General features: G+C 34.2%; 1 protein-coding gene across 49 annotated transcripts in view; it reads left to right on the forward strand.

Annotated features, from left to right (window-relative positions):
* The window catches only part of MBNL1 (muscleblind like splicing regulator 1), a 219,003-nt gene that overhangs the window by 157,352 nt on the left and 48,316 nt on the right, over window positions 1-13,335 (forward strand). For all 49 annotated transcript variants that reach the window (XM_054483043.2, XM_054483048.2, XM_063662358.1 and 46 more), the window contains one exon: window positions 11,295-11,465. In XM_054483043.2, coding sequence (XP_054339018.1) covers window positions 11,295-11,465 — 171 coding nt within the window. The remainder of the gene's footprint in view (window positions 1-11,294; window positions 11,466-13,335) is intronic.

A 13,335-nucleotide genomic window follows, 5' to 3' on the forward strand; every position in this document is an offset into this window, starting at 1 on the left:
ACTGCTTTTTTTGCCTCAAGAGATTTTCTTTACCCTTACTGCTTATGCTGCTGCAGTCCATCCAATAGAAACATGTTCTGGGCTCATGAGCCAATTGTCTTTCCCCTCGCTGCTGCCTCAAGTCTGAGAGAGCTGATGGCAGTGCACAATTTTAGCAAATTGTCATAGGCAGGGGGGTGGGGCAGGGAGGGGAGTGTTTTCTCCATGGGGACAGAGCCAGTGTCATTGAGCACATTTTGTTCAAGTACAGAGTTGATCTGTCTGAAGGAGACTGTGGTCAGCAGTGGTGAGGACCTTTATTGCCTCACCTTTTCTTCGTGCTCTGTCATTGTTTATGTGAAGCAGTAGCATTTAATGGCTGGACTTGAGGCAGAATTTGTGAGGTCAGAAATTGACAGTATTTGTTTTTCAGTTAGGGAATCCCACAGATTTAGAAAGGAGTTCCAATGAAAAATTGGGAAAAAGAAAGGGTCTTTGTATTTGGCAAAGACAATGCAGAGCAGTGTAATATATACTAATTTCTGCATGTAAATGGCAGCCAAAATTTTAGACATCTGTTATAGTTTAGAAAATTTTTTAAGCACTAATTATATGCATAATATATGCTGTCCCATCTAGAAGGCTGAGTAGACTTCAATGGAAGAGTTACAGTGGAAATATTGACATAGGTTGTTGGAAACATATTACATAATATTATACTTTGAAATTTATCATGACTGAATAAGTGTTATCACTTTAGAGATCCTTTATTTGTAGGGATATGTGGGATCTAGCAGGTACAAATACAACAAATGCCTCATATAAATACTAAGTAATGATGTTATTATTCTCAAGCTGACTTAACCAAAATGTTTTTCCTCTCTGATTTCCTTTAGTTACTTTTATATTTCTCAATAACGACTTGCCCCTTAAAACATACCATCCTATATTACTGTCTAACTTTATATCTTTAATTTTATGTGTTTGTATGTATGTGTACATATATATGTATGTATATATACACACACAAAGATATATAACTTTTTCATTATATAATAGTTTTTAAATTATTTTATATCTAAACATAATATATAACTATATATAATAAATTTTTCATTATTTGTGTTATATCCAAATTGAAGAGGCATGTCAGTGAAATATATAGATAATGCAAGAACCTCTTGCTTCACTAGGTTCTTATTGAAGTAGATAATATGAAGCAATATTTTAACTTCTTTGGTGTTCCATTTCTTAAAAATATTGTTGATACCATAAGACAGGTTCCTCTGAGGAAAAAAAAAAAAAGACAAGTAAATTGAAATTTACAAAAGCATCCAAATTTTTCCCATTACACTTTGGAAATGCTATGTGGATTAGTCTTCTCCAAATTCAGTTGCTTACATTATGAAATATCTTTTCCTTTGCAGAACTCAAAAGGGTTGAAGACTTCCATTTGGTTCTGACCTAGAGTCATCTGTTTCTAGTGTTAGCAGTCAATGATTAAACAAAAGCAAAACAACTTACAGATGATCAAGTGGGATACACTTGGTACAAATACATATCCCTACAGTAATGATTAGGAGCACCTAGTTTGTAGTTAAACTGCCTGGGTTCAGTCACTTGTTTTGTCTGTACTTACGTATTCAGAAAAACTGAAATGTTATAAACAACCCTTCCCAGTAATATTGAGAGAGGATTAAGGGAATTAACATTGGTAAAGTTTTGAAAACAGTACCTGGAATATAGGAAGCACTATGTAAGTTTTATTATTCCTGTGTTATAATAAAAATATACCTTTTGGTTTTTAGTCAGTACTTCATGAAGGGAAGGAGAGATTTAAAGATGGAGCATTTTTGCTTTGTAAATGTACTAGGAACTAGTCTTATGTTTAAGCAGTCTATAAAGAACAGCTTAAACAAGTCTTTCAAGAGATTGTTAGAAGAAAAATTGGATGCATTTGACTTAAGAAGTTTACCTCCGTTTTATCCCCAGGAAAGCTCTAGAAATTTAATAGAGACAGTCATACTGTAAATCCACCTAGTAATGGTACAGTGATAAATTGGATGAATATTTATAACACATTTTGTGTTTCTCCACCGAAAGGCATGCTCTACACATAGAGCACTAACATTTATTATGTAAATGTTAGGGCTTTTAATTATTAGCTAAGATTGAAAAGTATCTGATTTGGATGTCATAAAACTTCAGAAGTATTTCAGCTACAAACAGTTTAGAAATCTGATTGTTGCTGTACCGAAAAAATAATGAAGCAATTTAAAAATAATAGAAACATAGTGATCTGGCATTTCCAGTTTCATGATGCTATAAAAAAGCAGCCAACAAATGTTGGACTGTTTAATGATGCTGGCACCTACCAAATGTCACTGGGCTTTCACAAGGTCATAGAGAGTCTGGTTTGGCTCAGGGATGGTGGTCAGATCTCTCTTTGGAGCCTATGAAGACTATGGAATAGTGGCAGACAATAGGTGCAGTTAAGCCCTGCATAGCATTAACCTCAGCAGTGGTGATACACTTTTCTAAGATTTTCTGGGATAGAGGAGGCCATAGGTATGAAAAAAAAGTGAGACTTTCTTTTTACAGCATCCCATCACAAGCAACTCTGAATAGAAGAGCCTTATAGGCCCACTCTGAGGAGATTAAGATTTCTTCAGATGACTATCAGCTAAAATTGTGTGCTGAAATAACTGCTACTGCAACAGTTGTATGTGTATCTGATTTCTCACAGGCAAAAGCTGCTAGAGAAAAAAGTGGTATTTTTTGTCACAAGAATGTGTGTGTGATTTGTTGCCTTTTTCCCTTTCTCAACCCTCTCAGTGGCAGCTACTTTGACTCTCATGCATTACATAACATTCTCTAGAAGTGTAGAGTTTCAGTTATGCCATTTTCAAGATGATTAATGGGAATTGTGCAATTAAAGCTCTTAGGTTCTCTGGGGAAAAAAAGTCATAGTATCCCAGTGTTTGAGTGGGGGTGTGTTGATATTGCGTCAATAGTGAGGATATTTTGGGATATTGTAAATGTCGCTATTGGTTTCAATATCTGAGAATCTTCACCATTAAGCTTCGGCGTGTTCTACAAAGTAGTGCCCAGAACAGCTATTGAATACTCGAGAGGGCTGTTTAAGTAGCTAGAAAAGTCTAACCTAAAATCCCATTTGAGATTAGATTATGCACTGATGAAAAAATGTTTAATGCCTATTAAAAAGAATCTATTACATTATATTCTTTCAGGCCATGGTAAAGTTACAAATTTGAACTCAATAGGCTGTGTGTGTATGTGTATGTGTGTATTTTTCTGTCTTTTATTGGCAATCTCAATAATTGTTAAGCCACTGTGTGTGTGGGGTGTGTGTGTGTGTGTGTGTGTGTGTGTGTGTGTGAACTTTTCACAGGACCAGGAAAGGGGAAAAATCTAAATTTGTTTTATATTGTGTTTCATTTGAAAACATGTTTTATATCTGTGGTAAAGTAATTGAAAGAAATTGGGATTATTTCAGTGGAAATATGTTCATTTTTTTTTTAGTTTGTTTCACTGGTACGAAAAAAATCTCGCAGCTCTTGTGGTTGGATTGAGCTCCATGCGTTTGCTGTTACGCTGATTGGGCGAATAAATAGCAATTTACATCTAGAAAGTTAAGCTTTAAATATTGATTAGGATTGCTATATCTACTTTGATTTAGAAGACTAGAGATTGCTTGCCTAGCAAAATAAGAGAATTGCCTCATTTTTTCACCTTCTGTGGGGATGCTAGGCATTTGTCGCTGGTGTTACCTGAAAGACCAATGAAGAAATCAAAACAGTAGAAGTTGTGTTTGGTTTAAAGAATAGTTTCTTGCCTTTAAAGATGGTAAAACTATGAAATAAGTACAAGGGTGCTATGATACTAAACACAGACAATTATGTAATAAAAAATCCTATTTACTTATTTAGGTTAAAGAGTCATGAATATTTGAGAATTTAAAAATTAATAGAAAAATTAGTGTTACTACAATAGCAAAGACATGGAATTAACCCAAATGCCCATCAATGATAGACTGGATAGAGAAAATGTGATATCCCTACACCATGGAATACTATGCAGCCATAAAAAGAAACACAGTTACATCCTTTGCGGGGACGTGGATGGAGCTGGAAGGCATTTTCCTCAGCAAACTAATGTAGGAACAGAAAAACAAATACCACATGTTCCCACTTATAAGTGGGAGCTGAACAATGAGAACACCAGGACACAAGGAGGGGAACAACATACACTGGAGCTTGTTGGGGAGGGCGAGGCAAGAGATTGAGGGGGATTGGGATAGCAGTAGGAAAAATAGTTAATGTATGCTGGGGTTAATACCTAGGTGATGGATTGATAGGTGCAGCAAACCGCTCACTGTGGCACATGTTTTCGTATGTAAGAAACCTTCACATCCTGCACACGCACCCCAGAACTTAAAATAAAACAAAAAACAATAGTGTTAATATGAAAACATTTCTTCCATAGTTTAACATATGATTTAAACATAGTAGATACATAGTATTTACTTATTAACAGGATATATACTATGTATATTTACTCTGGTATAGTATATTACTTGTAAAACAAATAACAGCATCAAAACAGTGAAATCTCCCTAGAGACTTTTCAAAGAAAAAAATGAATGTAATGTATCTGTTATAACTACTCTAAAAATTTTAGGTTTTATTTTATAGTGCCATAAAAGTTCTTAAGAGTTTATTAAAATAAAACATGAAATATAAATTATGTCATATATCCTAAGTTTTGAATTTGTAACACAAGCAAAATCTGTTTGTAATACATATGCTGCTGTTAGAAATAGGTGCATAATTGGGGTGAATATATAAGTGTGTATTTATGCATAATTATACACTGTTATGTTTGGTATTTTGTTATGATAAATATTGTTATAACTGGTTATGATAAAATCTGGTATACCGGATACTGGTATAACTGATATTTTGTTATGATATCCCAGGCAGATGAATACAACCCCGCACTAAATTCCATTAGGTGTAAAGTGGCGGTTGGCTCTCAACAAAGGATGATGCTGTCCTCCCTCCTCCCCACCAAGACATTTATCAATATCTGGAGACATTTTGGTTTATCAGAACTGAGGGTAGGGGTAATATAGACATTCAGTGGTTGTAAGTTAAGGATGCTGCTAAACATAGTACAATGCACAGGACAACTCCCACAACAAAAATATATCTAGCCCAAGATGTCAGTAGTGCTGAGGTTGAGAAATTGTGAACATCTTTTCAGGATGTATGTGCTTTTGTAAGCTAACCCAAGTCCTTTATGGAAACAAGTGAGTTATCAGGAAATACACATTTAAGAGCAACAGTATACTTTGTGTTAGATGCAGTTATTTTCAGTACTTGCAAAAGCTAGTAAACTGTGATTCTTAGAGTGAATCAAACTCATATCTACCAAGGTGAAAACAAAACCCTGAAGTATATATGTGTGCATGCATATTTATATTTGTATATATGTGAAGTATAATTTTCTCTTAAAATCATTCACCTTATAGGCTGCCATAAATTTTCTAACACTAGATACTCATAATTTTTAAATATTTTATATGTGTGTGTGTGTGTGTGTGTGTGTGTTTATTCACCCAGGCATTAGAATTGATAACTAAAAAGCATGGCAGAGCCATAAAAAACATTTTTTGCAAGTGTGAAATAATATGGCTTGACTGCCAATCTTACTATTTTTGGCAAAAATTTTTTGAGATATTTGTATCATCTTAGCTGAAAAAAAAAATGGTAAGAATTTTCAATAGCTAACTACCAAACTTGTTAGCCAGAGTTTCTGGGCAATATCTGAGCAATGAATACTCAGAAAGTGCTTCAAAAACATTTGCATATATCAGCTATCCCAAAAAGAAATCTTGGTTTTAACAATTTAAATAAATGATTATAGCTTGAATAGTCTTACCAGAAAACCATAATGAAAATTCGAAAAGACTTATGAATATAAGCTAGTAGTCCTGTACTTTTCCCATTGCTCCTTTATTTCCAGAGTCTGCTTAAATAGAACTTGGTAATTGTAATCCTGCCACATAGTTACCATTTGGCTGCTTAATAACATGTGTCTTTAGACTCTGACTCCACAAATCACAATATTCCTTTTAAGTAGAAGAAATATAATTAAAAATGGAAAATTAGTTTTCATTTCGGATTTTGATATTTTTGCTTTATTAAGTCCAACCAACTTCTAATCGTTTTGTTTTCAATTAGCTAGTTCGTAATTGCATTACACATAGCTAGGAAATAGCTTTCTCATATTTCTAACTTACCATCTCTAGTTTCACTTAGTTTTATTCTTATTTTGATTGGCTATTAATTACCTAGCTTCCATCATATTTTATAATTTATATCTTACTCTATATATCACATATGCAGTTTATATATATATACTATATTTGTACATATGTAATGTAAAAGTATACTGTATTACTGTATATGTAAAGTATACTGTAATGTTTATAAATGAATCATACATTTATTTGGAGGATTAAACACTTAATCTAAATGTATATTTTCCCTTATTATAGCCACAAAAAATTTATAGCACTTTGAAAGACTAATGAGATGATTCTTAAATTCACAATTGAACAACTTACAACTTCAGAAATTACTCGATGAATTTATTGAATGACTGTTATTGGTCTCATACAGGTTTTTAAGACTACAAGGGACAAATTTTGCCTTTTTTGGACAGATTATTTTTAATTGAAAAGTATAGAAAAAATATTACAAGAAATGAACTTGGTGTAGACCAATATTTTGTTAACTTTCCTTCTTTCACTTAAAATATATACTGCATGTATTGCAATGATGTCTTTGGAATCTTTGTTGGATTAATTCTGTTTTAAAAGCCTCCTTGAATGGAGCCTAAGGGATCTATTAGGCTGGGGCAAAAGTTTTGCCATTGATGACAAAAACTTCAATTACTTTTCCCCAACCTAATACTATGGAGGCTCTATAGAGTGGCCTGCTAGTCAGCAGGACAGCTCTCCAAAAGTAAGATTTCAGTGTAATCAACAAAAGCAAGGCACAGAAACGTAACATTGTAAAAAATGTGGTTTTTTTTAGACACTTTTTCTTGGTGGATGTGGCAAATACACAATGATTAAGAGCCAAGCTTTTATTACATTATTGATGACTGATATGCATTGTCACTGGGTTTTGCTACTTGTATTATTTTTAGAGCTTTTAACAGATATGCTGCTAAATTGAGCAACTGCTGCTTGTTATTAGCTTGAGAACTTCAGAAAAGAGAGGAAAGTAACTAATATTTATTGGCTGCCTATTATGTCAGATGCCATTTGTGAAGATGGCCTGTAGTCTTACTGATCTTCATACATCACCAATGAGATGTTATTGTTACTATTATATAGAAAAGATGTGACCACTCAGAGAATTTCACTAACTTCCACAAGGTCACACAGCAAATAAGTAATATAGCTACAATTTGAACAAAGCTATATTTGATAAAATTATACAGTTATCTCAATAGTTGGAGCTACCTGTACCTATCAAAACTGAAGACAGCTGGGCACGGTGGCTCACGCCTGTAATCCCAGCACTTTAGGAGGCCGAGATGGGTGGATCATGAGGTCAGGAGATTGAGACCATCCTGGCTAACACGGTGAAACCCCGTCTGTACTAAAAATACAAAAATTAGCCGGGCATGGTGGCTGGCGCCTGTAGTCCCAGCTACTCAGGAGGCTGAGAAAGGAGAATGGTATGAACCCAGGAGGCGGAGCTTGCAGTGAGCCCAGATCGCGCCACTGCACTCCAGCCTGAGTGACAGAGCAAGACTCCATCTCAGAAACAAAACAAAACAAAAAAAAAACTGAAGACAGAGATCTTTTATATTTATATTTCGCATTAACCTAGCAGCCCAATTTAATGTATCTTGAAGTGAAATCTCTAAATGATTTAGAGTAGTAGCTCCAATATAAAAGTCTGTATATGTGAACTTTAGATACTGATGAATTTCTGTTTTTAGACTTTTAAAATGTCATTGTATAGATTTTGGGATGCCAGAAACATTGAATGTCTATACAAATCTCCTTTTGTACCTGGTGAAACTTACAAACCTCCTTCTGTTTCCTTTTCTTCTTTTATGTGGCTAGCTTTATCATGTATTTAAATGACTGACCTCTTAGTGAAAGCATCATTAGGTCAGTACAACTCAGAACCAAGATTTGGTATCATATTTAGTTTTTTTCTATTATCTCCATTGTCTCTAGAATAGAGTTAGAATAGAATTCATCTTGAGGCATTTAGTAAGAAATGAACATTCATTCATTCTGTGAATGTTTATTGAGGTGTGATGCTACTAAGGGCTCAGAGATGGATGAAGCTGGCAACATACCAACGTAGTATTTACCTTAACTCTCAAAGGAAGGTATGTTCCTCGTGGTTTTAGGCAATTCTAATGGAGGATGTTTATTCTAACTTATTTTTGACCTTTTTATTTGTCAAACTATAATCATTCAGCAGCAGAGTCAGTACTAAACATGTTTTAAACTTCCTAAGAAGCGAAGTGTATCTAATATCATTTGCAGACATTATTCTCTTATTTTTTCCACACATGTCAAATGAAAATTTATCTGGCTTTGCACAATTGTATTTTGTAGTGTTTTCTGCTATATCAGAATCTGCTATATGGAATGCTATATATCTGCTATATGGAATGCTTGTTAAAATGTTAATTTCTGGGCCCTCAAACCTGTGGTCACAGCTCTCTGTGGGAGAGTCTTGGTAGTCAATATACATTTTCACCAAATATCAGTTGATTCTTAGGAACACAGCTTTTTGAAAATGAAGGGCTCAACAATCAAATCAAGCTGGGCATAGAAAGGTACCATAGATAAAAAATGTAGGAGAACAGCATTTTTCCTGAGGAGATGTCATATATTCAGAATGAAAATCAAAAGTCTGAGCTTCTTGTAAAAGTTTTGAGATGCACTGATGCAGAATGTATACCAAACACATGTGATTTCTCTCTGTTATTTCAGTCCAGGCTATGTTCATTGGCAGGACGGTCTGGGTGGTGTGTATTCAAGGAAGGTACTGGAATGAAGTGCTTAGGAAGACCAGAGTTAGTGTTGGAAGGTCTGGTTCATGGCCCAGGGCTATCTATCTACTATTTACAGAACTATAGAAACTGACATGAGTGAATTGATGGGAAGTGAATTCTGATGGTGACCATAACCCCGCTTACCTGCATTTAAAGAAATCCAGTTTTAGTAAGAAATATGATGCGGAGATACTGAGAGCAAGAATTTCTGTTGCAGCCAAATGATTCTTTGTATTGAAAAAGCAGGCTTTTTCTAGGAGACTTCAACTAAATATCCCTGAAATTAGGCCATATGCTATCCAGGAGTTTATTTATTTTTGCCAGTCCTACTCTGTGGTTTATCTTGCGAGTCTAAGGTTGTTTTTGGTTGTTTTGTATCAAGATGCTTTTAAGCTCATAACGCGCTCATGATCCCAGCCTACATCAAGCATGGTGATTTTATATGGAATAAGTTTAATATATATGTTACTTCGTGAGCATACCAATAGCCATAACTAAAAGATATTTAAAAAATCATCTTCATACCAGTGTTTTGTTTTTCTTTTGTTTGATACACAATTTAAATTGTGGTGGCAGTGATACACATTTTCTAATAATTCGGTACTAGATAGAGAGCCTGAGGCTTACAAAAGTTAGCTTCTTATGCAGTTCATGCAGTTGATGAGTAGGAGAGCTAGGCCTCTGTCCCAGCTCATGAGACCTGTAAGGTCTTTGCTGTCCACTGTCCTCTGCTACCTACTGATTTCAAGTATTACATGAAGCTTGTAAAAATAACAAGCTGTATCCTATGATTCTAGCCTAGTGTAGAGACTCCTAAAAACCTCATACAAAAGGAGCCAAAACCGATCATTTAAATTAGAATTATGACAGATTTTATCATAAGTATAAGCATCAGAGTCAATTTATAGCATAAAGTTAAATTATACTAAATTGGTTTTTTTAGAATGTGAATGATGGCTTCAATTAATCTTTCTTTTATTCTACTGCTTGTGAACAGTTTTAATTAGATTTATTGGTGAAAGAAATTGTCAAGGTGGTTGATGAGATCTGCTACTATTGATATGATTTGAAAATATATTGAAATAATATGGGTAGAGTGCCTCACACCATATTGCATATTATAGGCTTCAATGAATATTTTTATTAAAAAGAATTATCCAAAAGGAAGGCATATTTATACTTATGATTTTATAGTAACTTCTTTTTTTTGAGGTGAGCTCTCACTGTGTTGCCCAGGCTGGTCTCAAACTCGTGGGCTCAGGGGATCTCTTGCTTTGGGAGGTAGTCAGCCTCCCAAAGTGCTAAGATTACTAAACATATATGATTTATCTCCATTATTTCAGTCCAGGCTATGTTCGTTGGTAGGGTGGTCTGGATGGTATATATTCAAGGAAGGTACTAGAATGAAGTGCTTAGGACAGAGTACAGAGGTAGTGCACTGCCATTCCTGGCTTATAGCAACATAGTTTCTCCATTTTTTAAATTTTTTGGAGGGTAAATATATCCATTTCTTATTGTTTCATAGATTTTGTGAAATGGAGAAGACTAGATTTATCTTTGAAAAGTTAAAGGCCACATTTTTCCAATATTTCATTATACTTATTAATTTCTATATACAATGGGGACACATGGGAGTTTTCTTCTTTTCAATTGTAAATTCCTAATGCATGGACTGGTAAAGCCTAGTAGTAATTTTAATTTTATTTGTTATTAGATACTTTTAAAGGTGTTTTACAGAAGATACAATGTGCCTTGAGTCCTCTAAGTTCATTTCCTAAGATTTCAGTACAAGTAAAAATAAAATATAAAACTTGGATTCTTAAATCATTAAATTTAACCAGGAAGATATTATGACAGAAGCCTGATATTCTTTGTTTGATATTTTGTGTTTTAGTATTACCCTAGCAGTTTGTAGATTTTTAAACTTGAATCTGGAAATGTTAATGCTAATATTATTAAAATAATTGAAACTCTTTAAGCTTTTAAACTTTTTCAAATATCTTGACCTCTCATATTGACAGTACATTCTGGTGAATTCATTACTTGTTCTAAATGTATGATCAAATGATATGGACAATGCATTGTGTGAAAAACCAATGATACATTCAAGTGGGTGGTTTGCATTATATTTTTTTTTCATAATTTGCTGATTTTATTCTTTTCTAAGATGATGTTTGCTGCTTTTGTTTTTCTAGGGCCGTTGCTCCAGAGAAAACTGCAAATATCTTCATCCACCCCCACATTTAAAAACACAGTTGGAGATAAATGGACGCAATAACTTGATTCAGCAGAAGAACATGGCCATGTTGGCCCAGCAAATGCAACTAGCCAATGCCATGATGCCTGGTGCCCCATTACAACCAGTGGTAAGCATGTTTTCAGTCTTCACTCATTAAGTTTGTAATTCCAAGTGCTCAGTTTTAGTACTAAAGTGATTATTGCACCGGATCAAATGAACACAGGCAACAATTTCAGTTGCCTTACCATTTTCTAGCAAAATTAAGTATCAGTCAAATGCTGGAACAATTTGTACTTTGTGTAGGTACTCATTTTCTGGCTAAATCATGTGGACATTTACATTATAGCATTTTTTTTTCCTCTAAATTTTTCTTCAAAATAAATCCCAAGACTGGCAGGTGTTAAAATGGTCTGTGTTACAATGATCATCTAACTCACCAGTATAGTCAGTATACATTTTTAGCCACCTTTAGAGGTAATAATGATATTTAAAATTGGTATGTATAGTCTTTAATTTTGAGAATAGTTCTCCCTTTCCTCCCTCCTTGAAAAGAATGTGTATAGTTCTTTTTCTTGAAAAGGCACCTTTCTTATTCTTCTATAATTTAAGTTGAAATTATTTCATAGCTACAAATGCTAGGAAAATTCTGACAGTAGTAAATCAATATCATAGACTTGGAAGTCTCATTAAAGAAGAATTAATCAGGGGAGGCTGAAACTCCGAGGGCTTAAAGAGCTAAAGTTGAAAAACTGGGCGGTCATAGATATTTAATGTTTGCTGAGCAGTATATGTGGGTGACTCTTGCTTCGAAACACACATTTCTATTTAACTGTTTGGATTTCAGGAGTATGTGTGTAAGAAATGACTTTAATAATCTCTTCTTATTTATTCATCAAAATGTGAAAGATTATTATAAGAATTAGTGTTAGGTTGAAAAAGGTGCTTTGATGTTAATTGTGATATAGTAATTCTACATTTAAATTTAAATGCATGTTGAAATTTGCAATGATCAGAATATATCTGTTAGTAATTTATGTCACTAGCTTATATGCAGTATTGTGGGGGTCATGGGAATGTGAAGACCCATGTTTTTCTGCTATGCTAACTGTAGCATGTGTGCTGTTTTTTTCCGAATACATTCTAAAACCTGAACTCAATGTAATTATTATTCTCTTTTAGAACTTAATGCAACAATCATTCCAAAAAGAGTGGGGGATTGCATTTCAAGGTGGGAGGATCTCCACATTACATGGGCAGTGATACCAATTATCAGTTCTATACAGTTGAAGTGAGAGAATATAATTAATTATGTGTCTGTTTTAACCTGATCTGGTTTTTTCCCCCATTATTGTGGGTTCAGTTAAAAATGTGATAGCTTAAAGTTATTTCTGTGACATCTACTAATTTTGCATGGCTGTATTGGGATAGCAGGAAGATTTCCATTTGGTTAAAAAAAATTAGCTATAATCATTCTCTTAACAGAACATGTAGGACAAAAGTCTCATTTGCACTTGGCTCTCACATACAGTTTCAAAGATCTGACAAGTCTTTAGGGTGGCTACCACCTTAGCTGCTCTAAGGCCTATCCTTGATGTGAAGATACTTTGTTCTACTTAAACATTTAAAGCATGCTTACCACCAGGCTGTACCCTCTCTGTGACCCGGAGCACCTTTGAGATCAGCAAGTGTGGTTCCCAGATGGAAGAGAACACTGGTCACCATATTTCCTAACCTAGTCCTTGAGTCTGACTCTGAAGGCCATTCTAGGGTGTCGTATGTGCAATCTTGGGACAAACTGTAAACAATATTTATGCTCTTTGAAATACTAGTAACAAATATATTGTTCATGAAATCACTGAATCACAGATTTCTGAAACCATCTGAACAATCATCACATTTTCTGATGCTTTTGTTAGAAAATTCTCTGCTTAGACAAAGAAATTATTTTTATTAGTTGTGAGCATATTCAGGCTTTATGTTAATTTTTCCTCATATGA

The sequence above is a fragment of the Pongo pygmaeus genome, chromosome 2 (genome assembly GCF_028885625.2).
Source record: "Pongo pygmaeus isolate AG05252 chromosome 2, NHGRI_mPonPyg2-v2.0_pri, whole genome shotgun sequence".
NCBI lineage: Eukaryota > Metazoa > Chordata > Mammalia > Primates > Hominidae > Pongo > Pongo pygmaeus.